Genomic DNA, 27,628 nt, shown 5'->3' on the forward strand with positions numbered 1-27,628 from the left:
GCATCACGAAGTACCTCTGTGCTCGGCAAAAATGTCTCAACTACAGTCTCTGCAATTGCTTCTTGGGTAAAACCTGTGCATCATCAGCCTGTCAATCCTTCTGCTAGCCTCTGTCCCCAAACACTGGTGATGTGACCCCGCTGGGTGCCTGCCTGCCCTCTAAGGCGATGGACAGCCTCCAGGTGGTAACAGCCCAGACCTGAACTCCCACCAAGGACCCAGAAGCAAAGGCACAGTATCGCTTTAGTCTTCCGGAGCTCCGCAGCCAAGGTAACATGTTCTCCTTCACTAAAACCAAGAGCTTCCTGAGGTAGTCATGCCCTTGCCTCGACAGCCCTCACAGTCTCTAATGGGAACAAGTTTAGGCACATTAGCATCCATGCAATTTTCAGCACTTAGACTTCATAACTCTGTCCCGTTTTGTCACTCTTAATATTTATAAGACATCTAGCAAATGATTGATTTTCTTTCGGACCCCTTGTCATTCACAGTTGCTTATCTCCTGCATGTAGGGGGCAATCAACAGATTTATAGCAGCCCATAAAAGTTGTTACCAAAAGTACAGTTTCTTTTTGTGTGTGATAATTTCTAATAACTCTTATGCATGATAGCAATTACTGACAAAAGTCAGCCTCTGTTAATAGAGTTTATCTCAGTTCATCATATATCCTTTGTCAGTGGAAGCATTTTGACAAGCCTGGGGTTAATTAAAACCAAGAAGACAATAAAATACACCTAATCAAACATTACAGGTACAGAAATCAATTAGCAGATTTATGGCACTTTGGAGCCCTCTATAACGTGCAAAATTCAAAGAAACTGACAGTTCCATCCCCCCAAGACAGTGTAATTGAATTTCTAATTGAAACTATTTTTCAATAGGTAACACAATCCGCAAAGTTTGATTTGCATTAAAGTGGCATCTGCAGAGGACAGAGAAATCTAAAAAAATAAAGAAATCCCATGCTGCTCCCATTATTACCAGCAATAATTATTATTATTATTTGCATATTTAAAATTTTGCAGAAGCCCTTTAGAATCAATGGAGTGGCCAATTCTTTGCCAAGGCAGCTCTAGACACTAAGATTCATGTAGAAAGAGTTCTTTTGTCTCAAAAGAAAAAAAAAAAAAGAAAAAATAGAAAAGGAAATTCAGGGTAAGCAGAAATAAGAAATAAGGTAGGCAGAAAACTGGCTGGGCCTGGTGGTCAGCAGAACAAAGTCCAACAGATAGTCTGTTACCAGAGGCATCCCTAAGGGATGGATACTGGGACTGATATTGCTTAATGGCCTTATAAACAACCTGTATGATGGGACAGAGCAGTCTCAGCAGGTAAGTGGACACCACCAAGAGTCGGGGCAAGTCCAGATGCCAGTCCATTTTCAGGAAGAGTCCAGCAGGTTGACAGGAACCTCATGATGTTCAGAAGCAAATACCTTCACTGGGCTGTTTCATTTTTGTCTTTCAGCACAAAGCTTCACAGAAGCAAGGCGGCTATTGCCAATTTGGGCACAACAGCCACACAGATCTTCATAGAAACGTGAAGTAATTCACGTTGGAAGAGGCCTTAAGGAGATCACCCAGCTCCAAACTAGATCTTGTTTTCAAGAATACAAGGACAAAATAGATTTTAAAAGACCACCGTGTAAAACCCCTGACCCCACTGTTACACAGTGTTTCTCCCTGAAATGCAGTAAGACAGAGCACGTATGTGCACAACTATGAAGTCTAATTACATACAGTATGTTCAGTATATATTATCAATACTTTACATCACTTCATTTCTTCTACTGTTCATAATATAGCTCAGAGCTCTCTCTCAGTAATTTACTGGGAGATGGCAAAGACTAGAAATTAGAAGTCAGAAGAAATGAAGATACAAGGCCAACATAAAACTTTCCAGTACTTGCATCTCTTTCAGTGTAGTGAGCCAAATTATTTTAACTTCTGATTTTAGCACTCAGATATCTAGAATCTGATATAAACAGAAGTATCATTATTTAAAATGAAATATTAACTATGCTTAATATTTAATATTCATTAAAATTTTACTGGTCTACAATGAAACAAAAAAAACCCCATGACAATTGTTTTAATTGAAATACCGCTCTGATGCTAGCAAGTCTAGCGTCAGGTCCATCTAGCTGGGTCCTGCTTCATGAGAACCTGAGCAGAAATAAAAGTAGAAGATATTAGACTTTAAAGAAAAAAATTATGGGCAAAACGTAACAGCAAAGAGTAAAGAATGAAACAAGAGCAAAATGGGGCTTTCTAGTGATTTTTCTCCTATTTTAAGGAAACCATGGACAAATGGACAGAGTCCTCAAATTCCACCCAGTTTTCCAGGGAGAACACAATCCTGGCTGCACACCTCCCTGCTCTTACTTTTCTTAAGCCGTGTTAACCCCCAGTTTGTTTTACTAATATGTCAGCAGCATCTCTTCTGGAAGAAAAGCACATGCAGAGATCACATCTACAGTAGCTTCACAAAGCACTAAACGTTATCCAAGAGAGGAAAGGCATTCCCAGGCAGCTGCCTCTGTAGGATCAATCAACAAATGAGGCCCAGGGACCAGGATCTTCTCACAGGGAGAAAGGCCACCTGTAAGAGATCTGCTTTACAGAAGGATTCCCTGTATTACCAAAGACAGCTTTTCATCTGGATATCACTCGGTGTGAAATTAAATCCTGGCACATTTGGGAAATGGTCCATGGAGAGGTGATTAATTCTATTAGAGGATCTGGAGGGAACTCTCTTAATTCTTTTGTTAAAGAACAGAAAAGGAGTCCAGAATTCAGATTGTAGCAGAGTTTCTTCTGAAGCTGATCCTTGAAACTGTCACTTTCACTGGCAGGGTTACTGTTATGTGGCTGTGCTTGTAAGAAGTGCACTTAAGACTCTTCATTTCCTAATATTTGGAAGTTTAAAGGCTTTGGTCTGGCTCTCCCTCGCTCCCGTAGCAGCTCCATGGAGATGTACCTGTGACTGGACATTTCCTGGTACTGCAGCATTCACCTCCCTTATTTCAATAGGATAAAACAAAGGACTGTCCTGTTTTTACAACAAACACTGCCCCTCATTAAAAGCTTTCTAGTGGTCTCAGTATGCCCTTCGTAAGGGAACCAATATCTGAGATGCCAACACAGCATCACCTTGCCATCAACTGTAGAAAAGTAGCTGTTTTCTGTTTTGTTGTTGGGTTTTTGGGTTTGGGTGGGTTTTTTTTTTTTAATGTTTGTGGTTGGTTTTGGCTCACTGGTTCATTGGGGGTTTTTTGGGGTTGGGTTTTTTGGTGTTTTTTATTTTTATTTTTATTTCCCTTTCTCACCTTTCATTCCCTCCCACTATAAGCACATCTTTTTGCTTACTCTATTCCTTCTATCTTTACACACACTGCTTGTTCCAAAATGGAGAATGGAGAGTTTCTGGCATTGAGAAGTGAAACCTTTTCCTTAAGTCACCACTAGAAGCAGCTTTCAGCACCAGCCCCCACTGAAATTTGCTGGCAAAGTAGAATGAACAGGTAGCAGGGAACAGGAGCTAAGTGAAGATGAGGAAGAGGTATGAAACCATCTACCCACACAGGCTGTACAAACACAGGTAAACTGCAGGGCAGGAGCAAGCTCATTTTGGCTGAGTTAAGAACAGATGCAGGTGGAGTTGGGGGACCAAAGGACACATCCAGCGGGTTCAAGGGTTTTTTTCCTGGCGGGCTAATATGTGAGCATTGAAGCTTGTAGTTGAGGTTTTCCTGGTACCAGCTTAACTCTCCCTTGCTATAAGACTTGTCATTACTTATCCCACAGATCACGATTTCACAATTCTTTCCCATTTTTGGCTTTTGAAATGCAGCATGCAAAGCTGGATACATTCTGCCAGCCTAGATTTCACCAAGTAACACAGGGTAGTTATATCTCTCCTCCAACCCCACAACTTGCACATGACACTCCTACTAATACTTCCAGGAACAAGATTTCTTTGTAAAGGAGCATCACTCTGACTCACTTAGCCATGATTCACTATGAACCCAAATCCTTTCCTGCAGTACTGCTTACCTAGGCAGTTGTTTTGGGTTTTTTTAATCAAATGTTTCCTCCCTAAAGGTAACGTTTGTATGAATTTCATCTTATTGATTTCTAGCCATTCCTTCCGTCTAGGTCATTTTGAACTCAAAGCCTGCTCTACAAACTGTTTGTAAGCTTGCCCCCAATGGCAGCCTCCTCAGGCATTGTAAGATATCTTTTCCTGTACGAGCCAAAGTATTAATGGAGGAGAACTGTACCAGCCAGTGCAGAGAGCTTGCAGGACTAGGGGGAGGGGAAAAAAAAATAAAATAAATTAAAAAAAAAAAAATCACTCTTTGACAGTAAGCCAAGGGCAACTATTCTTTGAGAAAGGTTCTTCCAATAAGTGTGATCCCACTTTCTAAGCAAATTCAGTTCGTGCTGCTTTTACAGTGGTGTCCCCAAGGATAATACCAACAACTGCAGTCAACAGGCATTGCACTAACTACCCCATCATTCACCCGCTCAGCAGCTATCCAGCTCAGAAGGAAGATTCCCCTTGGATGAGCCACACTCAAAGGAAACTGGCTCAAGAGCGCTTTCCTGTCCCATCCAAGTCATCATAGCATGATCCTTCCTACCTGACAGTTAAAAAAAAAAAATAATCTTCAGAATCCCAATGGCATGGACCTTTCCACACCCAAAGCACCATATAGCAACCCAGACAAAACTCTGCTTTTTTTTTTTTGTTATTTTATTTCAAAACCATCTGATAGCAATGCAAGAGTGCCAACACAGCAAACACTGACCAGCTGACACATCTCTACTGATACAGGGCAGGACAGCTCAGACGGAGCTAACACGTGCTCTGCAATATGTTCACTGCTGTTTTAAAACAGTAGATTACACCAATGCCCCATTCAGAAGATGTCAGGCTGTGTTGGCACATGGTCACAATGTGGTATTACATGGTAATTTTCCCCTCAGCCCAAATATTACTAGCTAACGTTCTGGCTAGCCCCTGCAAGGTAATCCCAGGCAGAAAGAAAATCCAAAATTCTTGCCCTATTAAGTCTGCATACAACATAAGCAGATTTTTTTTCCTTGAGTTTCAGCTTTTTGCCTGGCTGTAATGAGACAAGGGTTTAAGAGGAATACATAAAAAAATGCTTTCTTAACACTAGCTGCAAATTCACTTGTCTCCTCAATGCTGATACATTTTCCTTCAAAAGTTTGCATCCTTTGACATCTTTGCAGTCCCTCCATGTTCCTGCTGCTGTTTCTCAGCAATAGATAAGAAAACTTCAAAACCTTGCTCTGCACTGGCAATAATGAGATTCAAAAGAAAAGATTTTTTCCAATCTTTCTACATAAAAAAAAGGCCTGAATCAGAGCCCAGCAGTGCACAAATATTACTCATGTCATTGACACTAAGAAAAGGGGAGCGGTGAATAAAAAATGTTAAAAATGAACACAAGGAGCATTGTTTGCATATCAGAAAAATTAATCTACATAGAGAAGTGTAAGAGCCTGCAATTCAGAAAGCAAAGAATTAGGACAGCCCAGCTGAGAATAATTTTCTAGCCAGTTAATTTAATTGCATAAATCATTCCTTTGTTAGCAATAAAGAGATATAATTAAAATGAGATTGCTTCTCATTTCTATTCTCTGGAAACTAAAGGAATTGATTTTGGGGAAAGCATTCTTCCAAATACGAGATCGGCAAATTACATTTACCTTTTTAGAAAGGCTAAATTATTTTGCGCTAATATCATGGAGGGTTTAATTAATTATAGATCTGCCATATGATCTTAAAGAAATAATTTACTTAATGCCTACAGAACAGAAGTTTGTAAGTGCACGTATCCCTCTGATAGATGGTGTGCAGATTTTTACAAACAGGTCAGAAGTTGAACAGGTGGCTGTCAGGAGAAATATAAGGAAATATAATAAATGTTTAAAGATGGGGGATGGTTTGCTAAGAGATATTGAAGTACTGCCTCCTATTTATTGGCACATACCTGGATTACTGTTCTTTGAACCCCTCTCGAACAGGTTTTCTTCTAATATTGCAATGATGGTTGTTTGCTATCCACAAATCTTCAGGGCTCAATAAGCATTAACAGGTTAATAACAGAACAACAATCAGAGGGGAAAAAAAAAAAAGTGAAAGCCCACCTATTAAAACAGAATATCACTTTTGCTGAATATCACAGGGTTTGGCCACAGTCAGGCCCTTAACAAGGCTGTAACACAATACATCTAAATACAGAAGTCCTACGTCATATTGTACATCATACTCCGTAGGCTCTGCTTTCCCCTCAAAGCCAAAGAATCACAGAACCAGGGAGATCACACAGACTACTGAACTCCCTCTGCTGCCCTTATGGCCAGCCAAGCAACAGGTCTCTAACAGAAGAGACCGAAAATAGCCTACACTACATGTATACCATACACCACAGCACTTCACCCAAAGTCCTGAGACCTGCAGTAAAAACAAAGGCCATAGCATGCGACAAAGCATCAACACTCCCAACTTTCACCAACACAAATGCAGAAAAGGTAAGTAGAAATGTTCCCAGAAATAGGCAAAAGTCTTCCCAAATCTCCACATGCCCTCAGGTCTTATGCCCTGCTAGAAAGGGGTAACACAGTGTCTGTCATTGTCATCTGATGGGAACTCTGAAATTTAGTGATCAGTTTAACACTGAGTTCGCAAGCAGGATGCACCAAAGGTCTGTACTAATACCCTGCCTATATCATGCCCAATTTCTACAGGTTCTGGGGAAGAACACCTCAGAAGCTTAGTTAATGGATAAAATTGGCAGGGTGGAAAGGGACTCTTATACATGCAAGGGGTGTCCAGGACAAATCCTCCATCACAGAACTTGTGGCATGAACAGCGACACAAGTTCCTTCCAACCCTCTCCTCACCAGACTGAGTTTCCTTCTAAAAGAGTTGCCTCTTCGTTCTTTCCATGGTTTATCCAAATACCTTCACTAGGCAGCTTGCAAGCTATTTTCCAAGTTTCACTCCTTTGAAGGTTAAGAACTTTCCACCCCAAATGTATTTATAAAGGTATATACATAATATACATACAGCATCATTTGGAGGACCTGTCTTCTCTCACCATGCTCTAACTAGTTATCATGCAGGAGACCTCAGATACAATGGCGAGATGGTGGGGAGGAAAGAAAATAAAAATACCCAACACATTTTTCCATCTTCCACTAACAGCCAAACAGACTAAAAAGCAGGAGGAACGCAAGGAAAAGAGCTAAATGACCTGAACAGTTAGATCAGCTGCACTTGGCTACTGCTGAAGCAGCCCCAGGCGCTCTCCCTGGCCAGGCAAGCATCACAGCCTCATGAATACAGAGTGAGATACAAACACCACACTGTTGGAGAGGAGCAAAGCAGGCAGTTCCAAAGAGCAAGATCCAAGCAGCAAGACAGTGGTCAGTGATTGCAGGACATCCCCACAGCCATCAGGATTGTGACCATTTCTTTTAAGGCAAGGAGCCATGACCTCCAGGACACCCACCTTCATGCCAATCTGCCGCCACCACCGCCATCCCATCGCCTGCTGCAGGAAGATGTCTCCTCCAACAGAAGCCCATCTTGCAAAGCTCACTCTGTCCTGCCTGCCAGGGGCTGCATCACAATCAAGGAGGATGAAACAAGGGTGTTACTGCTATGGGCAGAAGGCAGGGAAGAGAATCTGTTTCCTCAATGTTGTACCAGAACAGGATCTTTCACATCCACTCAGGGCTTCTCTCCACAGGAAAGGAAGAACAGACGCTCCTTTCTACATTTTTGAGTCCTCTAGTGATTTCATGGACTTTCATCATGCTGCTCGCTCTCTCAGTTGTCCTTTTTACCAGGTAGAAAACTGCCACCCTTTCACCTCCCTCCACAAGAAGCTTCCCCTGCCATCGGGGATTCCCAAATCTGAGACTCTTCAGACTAGAGTAGTAGAATAGACTGCTGGGTACAAATTTAAGTCAGGCTGGTTTGATGAACTCTCTAAACATCCACAGGAAGTTTTCCACAAATCTCAGGCACTAAGCTGCATCATTTCCAAGAAGGACACAGCCTTCTGCAGTAAACCCTGCAAGCTATGGAACACCGCAGCAATGTACTTGCCTGGCAGCTCTGCTCTTGGTACCAGCTTATCCCATCCTCTCTGGGATCTGCAGGAAACAGAAGCATCCCAAGATCAGCACAGCCTGTAAGTCATTCCTACATAGAGCAATGCCTCTGCTTCGTCAGCTTTTCCTTTTCTATGTGCTTTGGAACAGGGGGAACAGAACAGGAACAGCCTTGTCCCAGGAACATCATTAACCACGCAGACCGCCATTGCATACTGACAGTACACCCATCACCAGGGAGAATGCTGTGAAGGACGGCAGGTAAGTTGAGAAAGGAGAAGGCTTCACATGCAAGAGTTAAATAGCAGATAGATTAGACCTCATCATTTGAGATTTCCAGGAAAAGTATTGTGTTGCTATGGAAACCTCAACATAACCCGGGTTTTCCCTCCTTTTGTTTGTTCATTTTCTACAAACACTGGCCTCTCCCAACCCCCTCTGGTGGGCTTGCAGCTTGCAAAATCAGTATTTTATTTATTTTTTTTCTAATGTCCACTTCTCTTTGCAAGTATATTTTTTTTGGTACATAGCCTCTCACAATATCACTGCCACAGCCTTTAAACTCTTCTTTTGCAATAAGCGCTGTATAATTTGCTACCCATTAGGAAACTCAGCTCCTAGACACCTTGCTCTCTGCTTGGGGTGAAAAAGCGAGAAAAGCCTCATGGTAATAAAACTGAGCCTCCTTGGACTTCATTTAGGGAGAAACCACATCTGCAACCTCTCGTCTCCCAGAGGCAGCAATGTGCACCTCTAGCGATTGTGTTTTAGTACTTGTAAGGACCTGTCTCACTCTTGGCATTGCAGGTGTTTACTCCCAAATTGCAACAGCTCTGCCCCCGACTTTCCATGTAGAAAATGAGACCAAACCCAAAAAGCAACCTAAAACCCCTAGAAATGGACTTTGTATTTGCAGTAGGGTCAGACAGCCACATCAAAGCAAGGAACAAAGCAAGGTCCTGTGGACTCCCTTGTGTTAGATAGCCCAGGCCTCATCAGTAACTATCCATGTACAACTTGAGGATGCCAGAATGAGAAACTAGCAGTACTACTACCACTGGCAAAGAATCACATCTAGGCGGTGACATCGGTGACACCCTGGAAGGGTTGTTTCAGTTTATCTATCACACTGACTCTTTTAGATTGTCAGCACTGCAGGACAAAGACCATCAGGGAGTGTTACACAATACATAGCACAGCAAGAGCCAAACCTGATTCTGGCCCGTTGGCACTACAAAAACAGAAATGACACAAGGTGATAAAGAATGAGAGGAACAAATGCGATCCAATCCCCATCAAACCATGCACACCCACAAAACAAAAGCTTGGTCTCTATCTTGGCAAGACACCACTGCATTTTTTAAGAACTGCTACTGAGTGAGTTTTGCCACTTTGGAGTCACCCTACTGTTATTGAGCAATGCACCACAGAACAGCAGGAGAGCACTTTTTAGGTTGAAGAAACAGAAGTATATTGCAGCAGTGATGATACATACCTACCATTTATTTTCTTGCATGCACCGGCATCAAGAAAATCCAGCACAATCAATATTCTGCAGACATTTTCATAGAAGTGTTAGCACTAAAAATACCATAAATTAATAGTCCCTTGAATGCCACGGAAGAGACCAACTAAGTGTTAAATGTTACAGTTTCATCATCTCACTTACAGTTCTGTCCCCATTTAGAAGGTCTCAGGAAACAGACCACTCCCTTTTTAGCTTTGGAAAACAAGGCATTACACAGGCAAGGAGAATCTGTATATTTGGCTCAAAGTTTTCCTTGTTTTTATTCCCCAGTCTCTAGCCATTTATTTCACTTGGTCTGTATCCAGTCTGTAAGCTTTGGAGACTCACTGCCAGCTAAAGATGGCTTCAACACCTAAGCAAGCTTTACTAAAGCTAAAAGGGCACTTCAAAGCTGAGTCCCACTACTGTATAATGCAACATGACTTCATAGGCACTGACAACCTCAAAACACCTTTCATACCCTCCAGTCAGGCAACGACAACACCAAGAAGGACACATCAGCTTTTTGCAGTTGTTTGGTCTTCGCAGAAAAACTGATCATCAGTTGTCTGAAATCTTTATATATATAAAAAAAAGTTTTAATTTTTAGTTTACCTGGTCTTGGCTAATCCTAGAATATATGAACGTCAAGCTGCAAAGTTGTTATTCTGGGGCTGCAGATTCAGCAAGTTTCCTTTGGCTTCCTCAGCAAAGCTGTGGTAGAAACAGTGAATTCACCACCACTGTCTGTGCCAACAGCCCCACCAAGTGGCCAAACGCACCTACATCTCCTCTTCCAGCTCATCCTCCAAAGCAAAACGGTTTCACTAAGCACTGTTGAAAAAATACAAAACTTGCTCACCCAACCCAGCCCTACTCACTTTGCCCAAAGCCTAACAGGAAAAGGGCTTCCAAGACAAAGTTCTGAAGATCTTCTTTTTGGCAGGACTTTTGAGTAAAGGCTAAACAAGGGAGTGAAAAAAGAGGTTTCCTTGCTTCACAAGGAAAGCAGCAACCAAGACTTACCAGCAGGGGAAGAGGTATCACACAACCTCTTAAAGTTTTGTTCATGTTCACATACTGTGCCAAGCCATAATTTAAGTTGCCTGCCCATTTCTTGTCTTACCCATTACTACTTTTTCTACTTGCAAAGATACCTAGGTTGGTTTAAATTCTTCAAAAAATTAGAACAAAGCCCCCTGCTCCCTCCGAGACAACATATCCTTGTTGGCAGGAGACATTTACCTTCCTTTTTGATAGTTCATGTCATGGATTACGTGCAAAGGAAGGATACTCACAAATAACAGGAAGTTCAAGCTGTGCTGTCCATACGTATATTCTGAATGTTCATATGCCTGAGCTTGTAAAGAGGAGGTATTTTCATCTCGGTGTTAATGTACAGTGCTCTCCCAGCTGCATACAACTCTGCTAAGCTCCATGCCCTCCCCTCTACTCTACCCTCTTCCTCACACACACTTTTTTTTTTTTTTTAAATTCTAAGCTAAAACCATTCAGCTCTAAGGAAGGCGGTTGGAGGACAGGCCACAGACAAGCTGATGGACAATCCATCCTAAACTTCCTGTTCTTGAAAAGTGACTTTCTGAGTGGTAACCTATATCCATACTGACCTTCTGAGTGATCTAAGCTACTGGCTGATCTATGCAGATTCCCTAAAGAAAAGCTCCAGTAAGACCCAGACCATGCTAAATCAGAGCACAAAGCAAGTGCTTGAGCTTTGCTCTATATTAATCTGAATTGGCATCAGAGTTACTTGGTTACTCAAAGCATACAAGCAGAGGCATCGAGCCAAGATTATAGGATATTTACACAAAGATGGAGCAGACGTTAGATCTCCCACATAGGTTAGCATGCTCAGGTCAAGGCTATATCCTGCCCTGTTTCCCAAAGATCACCTAACTTAACTGCAGCTCAAGCAGTACAATGCAGACATGCTACAAGCTTTATGTAGTATATGAAATACTGAGGTATGTGGGGAAAAAAAAAAAAAAAACAAACCACAAAACACATTTAAACAGTGTTATGCCAAGCTGTATAGCAGCTACTGATACTCAATTAGACCACAGAGAAGGCTGTGAAGGTCTCATTCCACTAAGTCTAGCCTGGCTATTCCCTTCTATCAGCTTCATGATAGGTGTCCATCACTTTCACACCAGCATCTCAAAATAAAGGAGTTCTGCAGTTTTCTTTGATTTAGGCCTCAGCAGAGGGCTCTGTATTTAGACAGAAGCACTAACAAAAAGAAAAAAAAAAACCCACAAGAAAAGCTTGAGTAACACCGCCCTCTTGAGGGAAGTTGAGCTGTATCACCTTCACAAAGCCATCCTCCCTTCACTGCTATTCAGATCACACTAAAACTGCCCCCACTGTGTTGCCATGTGGTTCAAGATCAGTAGAAGTTCTTGAAAAGCATCAGATTCACACCTAGGAATCAATTAGCCCTAGATATAATACAGTTTTGATTATGTTTTATTTATAGGTATTTTAGGTACAAACAAACAGGCCACACCAAAGGCACAAGAGCCTATCGTAAATACATAAACCTGTCTCTGGAAATGAGAAGTTTTGTTTCTTCATGAATTGCAGCCTTTTATTTTACCCAACAGTTGGTATTGCAAAACCCAAGAGCAGGAACCAGAATCTAGCATTTTCTTTGTCCTGCAAATTCCTAATTGCTGGGCTACACAAGCATGGTCTCTCTAGCCCAAGAATCTTGATCTTTAAACGCATTCTCCTGAAGGACACTAAGCTTATCCCATCAAAATCATCTGCTTGCTGGAGTAATCCCTTGCAGTATCTATCTGAAGGTCTTGGGAATTTTTCCCGAGAGCTGCTGTAACATCCAGGCTGTGGAACACAACCAAGTCACACGAGTTTACTTTGAGTATCTACAGCATCACCAAAAAAAAGAAAAAGAAAAAAAAAAGATAAGCCACCCCCCAAAGTTCTCAGAGAAGTTAAAAGAAGGAATGCTTGGCTTCCTGTATTTTGTCAAGATGGGATATAGGCTAGACTGGCATGAGAAGCAGGGATATCTCAAGAAAGCTCAGGGAAAACTCTACAAAAGCCTTGCTGTCTCTCCAAGAATTTCATAGTATTTTAAGCCTGGAAATACCTAAAAATTACCACATAGTTTTTGCATAGACATCAAGGTCATTAGCAAGTACTGCCAATGAGAAGGAACATCTTCCCGTAGACAGTATCTGTGTCACACTAGAATCCATGTTACAGCAAAAGGAGCTGAGCACATCTGCACATGAAGAACAATGGAAGTGAGTTTTATAACGAATCTAATCTCTGTTTGTTAAAACAAAGAACAATATCCAAAACATCACTAATTATTCCGTGTGTGGCCTAGTGCATGAAATCCATAGAGTTTTTCTGTGCCTTGCATGTACTTAACATCTTCAGGTCTTGGGGAAAACAGCTGCCTTAGCAGTTAGGCTTTCACTAGTCTCTACACCAGATGCTGCTGCACAACATTGCGGGACTGTTGGGATGACAAGTACACTCACATAAAACCAAAGCTGTGTTACACACACACCTACCACACAGACTATTTGGTGGAAATTCAAAAACAGTATAAGCAACTTTGTACTACATTAAGATTTGCAGATTAACACAGACTTTGACCAAAATGTCTCACATGCTACAGTTTAAGAAAAAAACTCAAAGGAAAACATTAGAAGGATCTGATGCCTCAGTAAGATCTTTAGAAGCAATGATCACCTGCTGTTCTCAGACTTGCTAGCACCTTTAGCTAATAAAAGTTGAAGAATTAAATAAAACCAGAAAGATTATCTATACAGGCTTGAGTCCTCCTCCCTTCATTATAAAAGAAACTTCTAGTAGTACACATTCCTACAAGTGTATAAACCAAAATTTTTTAACTTGGAATGTTATGCCATGTCAGTTGGGAGAGCAGGGAAGGAAAAGACGTAAGAGAAATTAAAAATTAAAATTTTATTTCTGGAAATAATTAAAATCACTGTGGCAAACTAAGTGCCATCACAAGTTAAGGCAGGAAATACTCATCTATGTAATTTTTTCTTCATAGGACTAAGCACCCAAAACACAGACTTTCTAATAAACAAAGATGAGGGTTCAATATCCCACAGAGCAGAAACAATGAGTTCAAGCATCCAGAGGTACTATACTGTTAACTAAAGTGATACTTTTGAGTGCTTACAGTCACCAATATTCATGATGAGAATAAATTGGCATTTACACAGATGCTACTGCTCCATCAGGATTTAATCTTAATTGAGTAATGGTAGTGGAATATCACCTATTACTGACTTATCTTGAACAGTGTGTCCATTCAGGCCAGACCAATGTGCTGAGTCTTCCCAGATCAAAGTTTGTAGAACGGTTTTTACAAAAAGGAGGATTCTGTCTAAACATCAAGCAACTGGTATTAGAAAGACTTGCGTTACCACCAAAAATCAGATACTGACTGCAACAATACAAACAGGGTAGACCAACTGTTTTCTTATCAACATTAGCAAGGTCATGACATCAGGATCTGTCCAGAAAGCTGAATGTGTTCTGACATGGTTTTTGAGAAAGCTGGCTTTTGCCTAGAATGAATATCCATCCCATGCAAAGCACAAGCTCTTGAGTTTAGGTACGAGGATAAACATAATGAAAGAGGAATACAAGCGAAGACAGGTCTAAGAACTACTTCCAGGAGTCTGAACTTTAAGCAGCCCCTTCTTCAGTTCAGCCATTTTATCTTCTCTTGAGGCTGCATAACTCTTCGCCATTTTAATGAGAGAGTCATGACGCTTCTCCAACCCAGCCTTCAGATTTAGGTATATTTCCTACAAAGATGAGATAAAGGGGGGGGTAAAAAAAACCCATTAATGTTACCATTCCTGCTTTATAAGCATGTAAGTAAGAGTGGTCTGGTGGTCTCAAGTTATTTCACAGACACTTCATCCCTGGCTTAAGCAGCAGCATTCACAGAACACAAAAAACATCAGAAGAGTAAGAGCAGCCACAAGCAAAATCCCAATATTATGATTCTGTTTGACTCTAGTGGTCAAAATACTAAGATAGTCAAACACCAGCACTAGCCAAGTATTCACACTACTACTACCCCATTCTGTGTTAAAGTGTGTCACCAGGGTCTCTGTCACTGTGACTTCTGCCATTGTCCTCCCAGCATGGACAGTACGTCAGTAATGAACAGATAGGATGAGATACTACAGGCAGACTGTGATCCCCTGCTCCCATCCCATCAGGATTTCTGCCTCTTTCCAAAGCCAAGATGGACAGTTATCTTCCTGAAAACCTAGGAAGAAAGGGTTTGTGACATGGCAAGTATTCCTGTATTTGAGGGAGACTGTTGAGCAGATTACAGTACTGCTCATCACTACAACACAAATGTTAAGCCTCACAGGTCAGGTCCCAGGGGCCAAACAAAAAAACAACAAAAAAAAAAAAGAAATTGACTGCTTAGAGCTGGAAGTACCATGACACAAAAAAACCCAGACTTTATGGAATTCATATAGTATCTGCTAGCAGCACAGGTGGGAAAACAAGTTCCATTTCACTTCCCAAAATTCTGGGCAATCACACCATTCCAGAGTCTTTTCTTTCAGGTCTGCAAAGCCCACTTCTCCTGCAGCCCACCTACAGCGTGCAGAGATAAGCACAAGGCCTAGCAACCCAGTGCAACCACAAGCAGAAAGTGCTCTCCCTCCCACTATCTACCCAAACCACCACCTCCACAGCCTACTCATTTTTAGGGCCATTAAGTGTTCCTTTATCCACACAGCCCAAGTTAAAAATCAGTTTTGAGAATACCAAACAGGATTCCTTTAGGAAAAAAACTCACCTTGGCTTTCATTTCTTCTTTTTCAGCATTCTCATTCAGCTGCTGAATTTTGAACCTTGTCTGTTGGATTTCCTTGTGAATGGCTGTCACTTTGTCATATACAGCACCCCTCTTCTCCTGAACTCTGTTACAATATCTAAAGGTGGGAGAAAAAAAAAAAAATAGTACTGAGCCATTTGACTACTTCTAGATTGAACTTAATCCCACCACAAGCAAAGCTTGCATTTTATGAAACTAACAGCCTCTATACAACAATGCTGTATATTAGAAGAACTGAGGCACAAGAAGTGAAACTCAAAGTGGAGTTAGGGGAATACGTTGAAGATCCTCAGTTGCTGCCAATCAAGGCAACTCAAGTGACTCCAGTGGAACCAACCCAACAGACTGCATCTTCCTGCCTTTGACTAGTGCAGCACAGGTGTCAGTGGACAGCCCTGCCTAAAGGCCAGCCACTGGGCCAGGTTAAAAGCAATACAGCTGCACTTGATCTTTCAGCATAACTGTAAGTCATATTTGTCTTCGCCTCAGATCCCCTCCCACCAACTGACAGCTCTAACCCCGTACATCTCCGTAAGTCAACAGCAATTTCCAGTCCGTCATTTCACTGCATCACAAAGACCAAATAGCATTTTGCCAGCTTGTAGGTGAATTCAGATAGCTCCAGCTGTAGGCTGCCATGTAACCAGCAAAGGGTTACTGGGGTAACAGGAGATCTACTGACTTGAAGTGCAAAAAACACCTAACAGTTTGTATTAAGCATTTGCACAATAATTACAGTTGGAACTGCTTTCTCTAAAGGATAGTTGAAATCACTCATACTTAGCAAGAGCCTACTTACATCTTCCTACCTCAAGGGAAGAGTCAGGACACATTCTCTTATTCACCTGCAAAAAACTCTTGTTTTCAAACCAAGGTTACCTCCCTTCCCCTCTTGCTTATCAAAGCATCTAATTCCATCACTCAAGGGAAATATGTAACACATTAAAAACAGATAAATAGGCAGCAACTTTTGAAATAAAGCAGCATTAGATTATATTATTTTCATTCTTATTTGGAAGGAAAAGTAGCTTTTAATTAATCTCCTTCAGCTGGCACAATCCACTAAATGAGGAGCAAAGGAAGCCTGCAAATCTTGCTGCCATTCTACACACCACACAGCATAACTAAATCTTAGTTGACTCTCTCAGCAATGTAGAAAAAGCTCTCTTCCATCTTAGTTAATCTACCCAGCCAATAATTTTCCATATTTCCTTTCCTATCTATGTACCCCCCCCAAATGTTATATAATAAAAGCTTTCTCTATAACAGTTCAGCACTTCTAATCTCACAGTGAAGCCACGACCTTACAATGCTGCAGTTTGCTGCTGCAGAAGTGACTGCTGTGCTGTAAACACTGCCTTGCAACTTGCCTTTAGCATACTGTAGGAAGGAAGATGGGCTAAGAAGCTTTGATCAAATGACACTTTTCCTTTTGTTTTAGAAGCATCATGTCAGGATAATACTCCTCTGAGATACAAGCCCCATTTCCCCATGGGTCTTGAACATCTTTGATAATGAGCAAAAGTGGCAAGGGAAATTATGAAAAATTCATGAAAGGCAAATGGGGCTTTGTTGAAGTCTGATAAGTTGGAAAATTATCCCAATGTGACATTCTCTTTAAGAAGATAAAAGAATCAAGAATAAGCATTATAAATTAAATTAGTGCTCCAATAAAAGAATTGCTGTCAAGTCACATTGCAATTACTGATTTGAGACCCCAGGTCCCTGCCTGCAGCATTACTGGTCTTCATACAAAGCTATCCCACATCGCTCATTTTCTTCTTACTGCTAAGCTACGTGTTTGTACCAGACGCAAACTTTGGTAGCACATAACGAAGACATAAAGTAGCATCAGGCAGAAATGTCAACTCATCCATACTCCAATACAGTGTGCTTATATTGCTCAACATCTTCACGCTTCTTTTTTATCCTTATTTCGGCTGTAGACAGCTTCTCGTGTTTTGCAGTAACCAGTCTCTTTAAGGACATTTCATCTGTCTTCCCCTTTTTCAGCTCTATCTGAGCACTCTCAAGCTGGTCCTCCAGGTTTCTGACCTATAGTACATAAGTATTGAAATGTTAAAGGGGAGGGGGAATAAATATATATATTCAAAACAACATGGCCTGTTATTTTATTAAGATTAGAATTAGCTTCCTGCTTTTTGAAGATCTGATTCTCCCAATTAAACCCCAGTTCCCTAGTCTTTATCTGATTTTAAATACATCCAAATGGACAAGATCCCACCACTTAAAGTGATTTTTCGGGAGTCACTATGAGTTCTGCTGTAGCTCTTAACCAAGGGTAATTTGAACATGTGCTATACAAATACCCCAAAAGACTACATGGCATTTTTCAAACACTCCTAACAATCGCATTCTCCCGAAACTGAGTAGCAAAGAGCAAGGTACTGTATTGTGACAAACATTTCATCAGGGAAAGGCTGGCTTAGTAGTATTAATAGTTAAAAGCACTTAAGACACTATTCTTCTTGAAGTAGTAATTTTTTTTTGCTCTTAGTTTCTGCTCTCTAGGCAGAAGAAACTGGATCTCATTTCTCTTCTTCCATTATTTCCTACCAACAACCCCAAGACAGTTCAAACTATTTTAGGTCAGGTTTCTATAGCAACAAAGGCTTTGACTATTAAAAGTGGTCAATAGTACATTAGCTAGTGGCACGCAGCAAAAGCAGCAGCAATGCTTTACTGATGTTTTTAAGAATGAGATTTATCCAAATTCTTTTGGGGACAGAGGAGACATGAGAACTTTCAAAATACCGACATTTACTGATGATCACCTATCTTGCTTAGACATTAAGTTCTCCCTAACCAGATATAATTCAGATAATACAAACCTCTGATAACACACTGGCCAGTCTCTCCACATTTGCTCCCTGTCTTTCCATCTTCTTTTGGTACAACTGCACCTCCAGTTGGCATGACGGCAGAACCTCAACTAGGTCTCTGTAACTTTCATATTTCTCAATAACTTCTTGCTTTAAAAAGACAAGACTATTAATAAAACAGTTTTGGAGTTCAGCAGTTCTTTTGTACAGTATTAATGCATGTTGAATTTTGTACCTGTTCCCCCGTTGCTCAACATACACTGGAATTAATATTTAGTAGTTACTGAAATGAGATCTTCAGGTTGTTATAAAAGTGCATTGATTTGGAAAGCACAGTAAAAGTGACATGCAAGTGTTTCACACAAATAACTAGCTTGTTATAAGAGCTTTCAGGACAGAAAAAAAGCTGTATGGTGAAGAAATTCTATACTGGTAAAACAGGAGTTATATGAAGCATCATAAAAACAGATGTCTGGAATTACAGCAATAAAGTTTACATCTTTGGAACAAAAATACCTAAGGAGACAGAGTTACTTCACTGATGTTTTAGCAATCATGAACTACAAACATTTAAGACTAGACATTACTATAAAAAAACCAAAAAACAAAAAAAAACAAACACAACCCACACAGAAAACTAGGAAAGGAACTCAGTGTTCAACATGAGTGGAAACAGCCATTAATTACAGAAACAGTGAATGATAACAGAGACACTATGAAGCATGTGTTCTAAAACCAATGACATTTGTGAGCAACCAAAATGTTGTCATCTCTTGAGAGCAAACAGCCAGACAGGTATAGTATAGATTCAAGAGTTCTACACCTAGTTTCACAAATAAACAGTTACTCATCGAGGACACAAACAAAAACAAAACAAAAAACCCAGCCCCACAACCAACCTTCAGTTTTCTCTGAGGTTGTAATTTCATTTTAGACTAACCACTGATTTTTAACTAGAAGTACAAGTAATTCAAGAACAAGTTCTAGATGAGAGTTCAGTAAGGCATATGCTTTTTCTAATAGAATACCTCCTTGTGTGGTCAGAGGAAAACCTCACCTTGGATTTCTTGAGTTTCTTAACAGTCTCTTTCATCAGTTCTTTGTAATTTTTCAATTCCTCTGGACTCTCCACAATTTTTGATTTCAGCTGCTCTTGTTCTTCTTTCAAAGTAGCCATTGTCACTCTAAGCTCATTCTAGTTAACAAGACAAACACACTTTCGATATTGGCAATTAGGTGAGTAAAGAGAAATTGGGAGGCATGGTTTGCCAGGATCTTATGACTAGATAGGTTCTTTTCTCTGTTGTAAGCCATTCCTCATTAGGAAGTTTGTTTTAAAAATAAATTGCTCTGAACAGCATTAACATTCCCAATCAAAGCAGTTAACAGTCCATTTTGCTCCCTGAACATGCATCCAGGGGTGCAATACTAAGTCATAGAACAGCATTTAACTAGTACTCCACAAAAAGCCTGCCAGCTAATATATATTACTAGCAGCTCTCTCCTTCAGAACCCCTCACCTAGGGCAACCCAGGCAGCCACTGCAGGGTTTCAGAGCCAGCTGTATCAATCTGGTTGAAAAGCATTAAGCTTCCTGTGCAACCTCTCAAAACCCTCCTGTTTTGTCCCCACCAGGTCAGTGACTCCCTCAGACATTCTATGCACCCAAGGTAAGCCCATAGCTTCTCACAAGTCCAGCGGTCTTGCCCTTTAACAGGTCAGATTCCTGAACACAGACAGAAGCCAAATCAGTTTAAAAAAAAATATATATATAATAATCACCACCTGAACATTACCTAGCTTCAAGAATAATTTGAACCTAGCAAGGAAGATAATCTATTAGTTGATCTGAGAAGCGAGCTACAGCGGACATCTACACAGATGTGTACTTACCAGTTTTCGGGTACTCTCTGCAATATCTGACTTCTTTTGTGAAATCACTTCTTGCAAAGCTGTCTTAAAAAAAAAAAAAAGGCAACAAACTTTAAATAATCATATCTACAACTGCCCTTCTATCAAAAAGCTATCTACAAGACAAATCCCATTTATGGTTTCTTTAGAGTGCCATAACTAGCAGACAAAATTGCAGTCTAAGATTTAAAAGACAGGGAAGGAGAACACTGTCACAAAAGCCACTGGGAGCACTAGCCAGCAGTAGGTAACTAGGAACAGGGATAAGAGATGTACTACCTCTATTCTTACTGACCCTGGCAGCATTATACACACAACCTTCTTCATGAGAGGCACTGTTCTTGAGAAAAAAACTAAGTCAATACAAGGTCCCAAATAATATAGAAGTCAGGCAATAGTTAATAATATTAATGGTAGAGACAAGACAATGTAAGAAAAAAAAAAAAAAAAAACCAAAACACACCACCACACAGATATTTTTTTCCCCCAAAACAGCCGAAAAGGTTACCTATGAGACCTTAGAGGCAAGTTGCCATTGCTGGAAAGTTACTTCTGCAATCAGCCCTATTCTTTTTGCCAGGCTTTCCCTTGCGCGACCCTTCTTAGGCCTTATTTCCTGCTATGGCTCACCTCCAGTTCCAATTCTTTTAATCCAGGTGGAAAACAAAGCAAAAATTCAACAGGGAAACATACACATCACAATTCTGAACAATAACACAGCTATCTCCCAAGTCATTGCAGTAATGCATTTCAAAACAAAAGAGCCAAATACACCTTTGTATTCCTTACATCTGATTTCAAGTACATTTCACATTCCTTATATTGAAATGAAGAGTTGAGGCTAGGGTTTAGACAAGACGTTTTGTTGCAATGACCTTTGCTTTAAATCAGAAAAGTCCCCTTTAGCCTTTGTAGATGTAGGGTGAGGGGAAAAAAAATCAACAGAAATAAAGAACACCCATGATCAGAAGCCATAGCAGCATTTCAGAGCAATATATAAAAAGATCATACTTGTTTCCGACGATAGTCTTGCCTTAGTAGTTGCTCCAGTTCTCGAATGCTATCTGTCAGTTGCCTGACCTCTGCTTGATGTTCAACTGGAACAGTGCTAAACAAAAAATAAAGACATCAGACAGTTGCAGCTTCATTATAATCAGGTCAGAGTACAGCAGATAAAACAATCACTCTCTCCAAAGAGTTTACAACCAGTAACTTTAGTAATCAGGGCAAGACAGTCTCAAATGAATACATCTTATTTTCCTTCGCCTGTAAGATCTTTGTGGTTGAAGCATAATCTAAAGAGCTATTTTGGCAAGAAGTGGTACAAGCATAACAGAGGACTAAGTTTAAAGATCATGTTAAGCAAAGCAGAAAAGAACAACACTCCTATCAATTTTTGTGGTGATTTATGAAATTTGCATACTATTACCTGCCATAGAAACAGCTTGTATTAGGGTAGAGCTATAGCCAGCTAGAGAACCTCTTGTCTAGCATGTACCAAGAGCAGCTATCAGAGGAAAAAAAACCTCTTTGTTTTGAAAGCTATCTTGGAAACTTGCCATCTCTTAATCCTATTATCCACAAACAAAAACAAAACTTAATGATGCAAAGACACAGGCAGTAGGACTAAATGGCCTGAAATGGAGAATAGGGCAAACATGTCAAATAACTAAGGAAGACAACTTTACCCATCTATTAAGTTAAAGATGTGCTTCCTGCAGCTATTGAAGAGATATAGTTAATTTTTAGTGATATGTCTTTAACAGCAAAAAGTTTCATCATAGTCCCCAACACACAAAATACAGCATCTTCCCAAAGCAACTATATACTACCAAAGTCACCTTTTTATTTTCTGCCAACAGCTCTTCTAGCCTAACACCAGTAGTGCTATTTCTGTAACCCTGAGAGCAACCCAACAGCAACATCTCTATATTTTCTAGATTATTTCCCAGGGAGGCTAACCAGCAACAGAGTCAGACAAGGGCCAAAGGAGAAGTCAACTCCTGCAGGAACTTTTAATTTGAGCAGACTTATCAAACAATTCTGTCAAATCACACCACTTAACTACTCAGTTCCTGCTTAGGCAACCCATATAGAATTATTTAGGTTGCAAGAGACCCTTAAAAATCGAGTCCAACTGTTAACCTAACACAACAAAGTCCACCACTAAGCCATGCCCCTAAGTGCCACAGCTACACCTTTTAAATGGTTCCAAAGATGGCAACTCCACCACTTCCCCGGGCAGCCTGTTCCAATGCTTGACAGCCCTTTCTCTGAAGAATTTTTTCCTAATATCCAATCTAAACCTCCCCTGCAGCAACTTGAGGCCATTTCCTCTTGTCCTATCACCTGCTACTTGGGTGAAAAGGTCAACACCCACCTCGCTACAACCTCCTTTCAGGTAGCTGTAGAGAGCAATAAGGTCTCCCCTCAGCCTCCTTTTCTCCAGACTAAACCACCCCAGTTCCCGCAGCTGCTCCTCATAAGGCTTGTTCTCCAGACCCCTCACCAGCTTTGTTGCCCTTCTCTGGACACACTCCAGAGTCTCAATGTCTTTCTTGTAGTGAGGAGCCCCAAACTGAACACAATATTCAAGGCATGGCCTCACCAGTGCCGAGTGCAGGGGGACAATCATTTCCCTAGTCCTGATGGCCACATTACTTCTGATACAAGCCGGGATACTATTGGCCTTATTGGCTACCTGGACACACTGCCAGCTCATATTCAGCTAGCCATTGACAAACATCCCCCGGGCAGTTTTCCAGCCACTCTTCCCCAAGCCTACATAGGTTGCATGGAGATGTTATAACCCAAGTGCAGGACTTGGGTTATAAGCACATAGCCTTGTTGAGTCTCATATGATTGGCCTCAGCCCGTTGATCCAGCCTGTCCCGACTGTGTGCACTAAACAGGAAAGTCTGCCAAATCAAGCAGTGCATCTCACAGTGCTTATTCCTCATACTCACTTCAGTTTCTCCAGCTTCACTGCTGCCTCCCGATTTGCGGTCTCCAGTTGTTGATGTTTCTCCATTGCCAATTTCTGCAAATTAAGTATTGAGATATTTTTAATTTCAGAGGAATTTGTTTTTTCCCTGGGCTTCTCTTAGAGCCCTGATTATTATTTCATATGAAATGCACCACCTCTGAACCACTGAGATATTCAGAAGAGAAGCCACCTGCAATTCTAGCTTCAGCCCACTGACTGTTCGATCTAACTTTTCTCAAAACGATGCAAGGTGCCAAACCTTCACTTACCAGGCTAAACTGTTGAGTAAGTTATTGGAAGAAAACTGAAGATAATAGCCTAAGTAATAACTTGGTCATGGTCACACAGAAACTTTTACAATATTGAGAAGCTCATCCACTCTTGTAAACTGACATGCTCATTAGGGCTTTGCAAAGGTTTTTCTTAAACCATTTACAGTAGCTGTGTGTGCTTATAACATGTAATATAGCTGTACAAGTTTTACATAATATTAAACTGATACCTTCCTGTATTATTTTGCTACATTTAAAATTCCAATGTGTTATTTAAACATGCAGTTAAAAACCCAACACCTTTATGCTCCCAGTTCTAGGTTAACATTAATTATACTTAAGAATTATACTGGACTAACACAGTATCCAATCTTACATAGTTCAGTTGTAACTCCAAGTAGACCTCACGTCTTAATTCTCTGAAATTTACAAAGTTGAGAATGCCACTCAAGAAGCGAGCTGTCCTCTTTGTTTCTGAAATAGGAATGGCAAGTCATCACTATTCTGGTTTCCACATGAATTGCAGTTGCATAGAAAAAGTTGCACAAAACATAATTCAGAGAAGAGACAGAAATTACAAAACAACAGAATCCAAATTAGCTGTTCCCCGGCTTACCCTGCAAAGATGTAACATACTACACGAAAACTAGCGCCAAGTTATGAACTTACAATATCTTAGCAATTCTATGCAATTTAACAAATGAAAATGACACCTAGAAGAAAGACTATTAAAATACAGCCTCCTATTAAAACAGAAGTCAGGGAGAAAGTGTGTCAATCTTCAACTATAATTCTGAAGACAGAACCTGATTGTAACTATCAGGCTAACTGAAGACAGCAGTTTGAATTGCAGGGACTTAGTGGCTCTATTTCAAGCAAACTTTGTGAAATTTGATTACAAAGGCCTTAAATGCCTTAGACAAAAAAATAGGCAGAAGTGAAGAAGTTCTTCAGAACAGCCTTTTCTGAGTTGTGTTGTACAGAACCACCACAGCTGGGTATTGAAAAGGCTGAAGGAAAAATTCAATTGCTTCCTACATAGGCATATGAATAGCATAAGAAATCCTATAGCATTCCAGAGTTGCCAGGATAATTTTCCTGACCGTCTATTCTTACACTATAAGTATGTCACAGTCCGCTCTCCAGACCAGCGGTTCAACAGACTAATGGCATCCAAAACTCCCCTCAGTTATTTAACTAGATAGCCTGCATAAGGAATAAGGAGGAGAACTGCTCATTAGAACCAGCTTGTTTAAGGGCCACAGTAAAGGTCAGAAGAGTAGCTGGAAGCCAGGGACAGTTCTCTGTACTAGATGCCCATCTGGCTGTGCCAAATGAGAAAAAAAAAACGCCTGGATATCAAGTGACACTCACCACCCCAGGAAACACAAAGATTACAATGCACTTGCTTACTTGGGTTTAAAACATCAGCAATTTGAAAATCATTAATCCGGCACACTGGAAGTAAGCGTTCCCTGCAAGGAAAACAAAATACAACCTTATCTGCAGTCACCATTACTCAGTTTTTGTACTGTATCCATTTACTAAAAATTAGATCTTGTCCTCTCATCCCAGAGCATATGCACAGCAAGCACGTAACAACAGTAAGTTTCATAAGAACAACACAATAGAGCTCCACACACAGATTGGCATTAAAAATTTGTATTCTTACAGTATCTCACAAAGATTTCTATAGACAAAACACTTGCCTGTAGAACAACTTTTCAGCTTAATCAGGGAACTTCTACACTTAGCTGTTAGCCAATTCTCCCCTTACAACTGAAATGAAGCTTAAAATCTAACACTTACCTCATTCCAACAAAGGTATCTACATAAAATTCAGAGACCAAATTTACACAAGTACTTGAGAACATTCTTCTAGGTGTAATAATGACCTGCTAGCGATTCAAAGTATAGATTTGTGCTCCATCTTGTTGAGACTGTATTATTTAGTTAATACATTACAGAATCACAGAATGGTCAGGGTTGGAAGTGACCTCTGGACATCACCTAGTTCAACCCCTGCCAGAGCAGGGTCACCTACAGCAAGTTGCACAGGACAGCGTCCAGGCGGGTTCTGAATGTCTCCAGAATGGGAGACTCCACAACCTCTCTGGGCAGCCTGTGCCAGCACTCTGCCACCCTTGAAGTGAAGAAGTTCCTCCTCATGTTAAGATGGAACTTCCTATGTTCAAGCTTGTGCCCATTACCTCTTGTCCTATCACTGGGCACCACTGAAAAAAGACTGTTCCCATCCCCCTGGCACCCTCCCTTTAAGTATTTAGAAGCATTAATAAGATCCCCCCTCAGTCTTCTGTTCTCTAGACTAAAAAGACCCAAGTCCCCCAGTCTTTCCTCATAAGAGAGATGTTTCAATCCCCTAATCATCTTTGTAGCCTTTTGCTGGACCCTCCATAGCAGTTCCCTGTCCTTCTTGAACTGGGGAGCCCAGAACTGGACACAATACTCCAGACGTGGCCTCACCAGGGCAGAGTAGAGGGGAAGGATGACCTCCCTCGACCTGCTGGCCACACTCTTCTTGATGCACCCCAGGATGCTATTCACCTGCTTGGCCACCAGGGCACAGTGCTGGCTCATGGTCATCCTGTTGTCCACCAGGACTCCCAGGTCCCTTTCCACAGAGCTGCTCTCCAGGAGGTCAGCCCCCAACCTGTACTGATGCATGAGGTTATTCCTCCCCAGATGCAGTACCCTACACTTGCCCTTGTTGAATTTCATAAGGTTTCTCTCTGCCCAACTCTCCAGCCTGTCCAGGTCCGCCAGCCGGTCCAGGTCATTTTGACAAAACAGCTGCCTGCTGAGAATTTTACTCTATTAAACGTTGCTGTCCCCTGTTCATCTGCAAATTTTGCTTTGCTCAGAGCCAACTAGCAGTGGAAGCACCATCAGCAAAAAGGCATAACGTCCCACTATTTTTAGTAAAATGGACCTTTACAAGGAATAGCAACAGAACAGATAGAGCATGTTCTACTTACATATGAATATACAAATTACAAACAGGTAGAAAGCCTTCAAATATCTGTGCATACATTATGTCAACGTTGACTGGCATCTAAAGAGTAAAGAGAGTTAATGCATAAGTAGAGAACACTCAAAAATACACAGGTTTGTTTCCACAGCATAAGATAATTCAAATAGTTAAACACACTGAGGATCGTCTCCCCATCCACAGGAAACACATGTTAGAGGCTGAAGAAAGCCATCAAGTTAATCAGCAGGCTATTTTAAGTGTTAATTTGAGCTGGTCAAAATATAAAACCACAATAATAACTAAAGCAGCAACATTACAAACTCTGGAATTCAATCTAAACCCTATTTTAATTTGTTCAAAACTGGTGCAGAAGGGCAGTCTCTGCATTACACACCTAAAACTAAGAAGCTTGCTCTTTGAACACCCTGAAATTCACACTCAACTGTTTTATGAAGAAGTCAGAAGGAGAAGGTAGTGGTATGCTGTCAACTTTTCTGGTATTTTAAACCTCGTGGAGATGATCAAACATTAAAAGCAACGCTTACTTTCCTTCCAGACCAGTCTAACATCTAAGCATAGGCCCTCCTCCAGCCATGGCCAAAGGCAGATGCCCAAGAATACAGTACATATATTCAAGGCCAGATATAGTGTCCCTTCATAAGCTTGTCCAATCCGTCCCAGACCTTGCAGACATTTCTGGCACCTGCAGCATCTCAAAGAAAATATTTCACAGCTTAACTGCAGAAGGAGAGGGCTTTCCACAGAGCCCTTCCTTACAGCAGTAAGTGAGCTCCTTTTCACGTCGGCTAATTCCTGTAATGGAAAAGGGAGCCTCCTCTCCATGGAAAAAAAAAAAAAAAATCCAGAGGCAGCACACACAGAGAACCATTATTTCTACAATTATCTTGAGCTGTAGCTGACTTCTAGACCGGGAACAATTATCAAAGCAACTTCTCAGACGTAATGAGCAAGGCCTCAGCAACAGCCCACAGATGATGCTCCCAGGCTCATTTACCCCTGGTAAATGACCCATGCTGATGACTTCATTGCAGTACTGCACT

General features: G+C 40.9%; 1 protein-coding gene across 1 annotated transcript in view; it reads right to left on the bottom strand.

Annotated features, from left to right (window-relative positions):
• Positions 1-14,196: 14,196 nt before the first annotated feature.
• Positions 14,197-27,628, bottom strand: part of NUF2 (NUF2, NDC80 kinetochore complex component) — a 13,770-nt gene continuing 338 nt past the window's right edge. Inside the window, exons 2-12 of the mRNA XM_009892830.1 lie at positions 26,572-26,648; positions 24,989-25,050; positions 23,952-24,049; positions 23,284-23,357; positions 21,329-21,425; positions 20,300-20,362; positions 19,464-19,601; positions 18,416-18,556; positions 17,443-17,618; positions 15,525-15,660; positions 14,197-14,505 (exon numbers count right to left, since the gene is read on the bottom strand). Coding sequence (XP_009891132.1) covers positions 14,356-14,505; positions 15,525-15,660; positions 17,443-17,618; positions 18,416-18,556; positions 19,464-19,601; positions 20,300-20,362; positions 21,329-21,425; positions 23,284-23,357; positions 23,952-24,049; positions 24,989-25,050; positions 26,572-26,648 — 1,212 coding nt within the window. The 3' untranslated portion in view covers positions 14,197-14,355. The remainder of the gene's footprint in view (positions 14,506-15,524; positions 15,661-17,442; positions 17,619-18,415; positions 18,557-19,463; positions 19,602-20,299; positions 20,363-21,328; positions 21,426-23,283; positions 23,358-23,951; positions 24,050-24,988; positions 25,051-26,571; positions 26,649-27,628) is intronic.

The sequence above is a fragment of the Charadrius vociferus genome, unplaced genomic scaffold (genome assembly GCF_000708025.1).
Source record: "Charadrius vociferus isolate BGI_N301 unplaced genomic scaffold, ASM70802v2 scaffold39, whole genome shotgun sequence".
Taxonomy (NCBI): Eukaryota; Metazoa; Chordata; class Aves; order Charadriiformes; family Charadriidae; genus Charadrius; species Charadrius vociferus.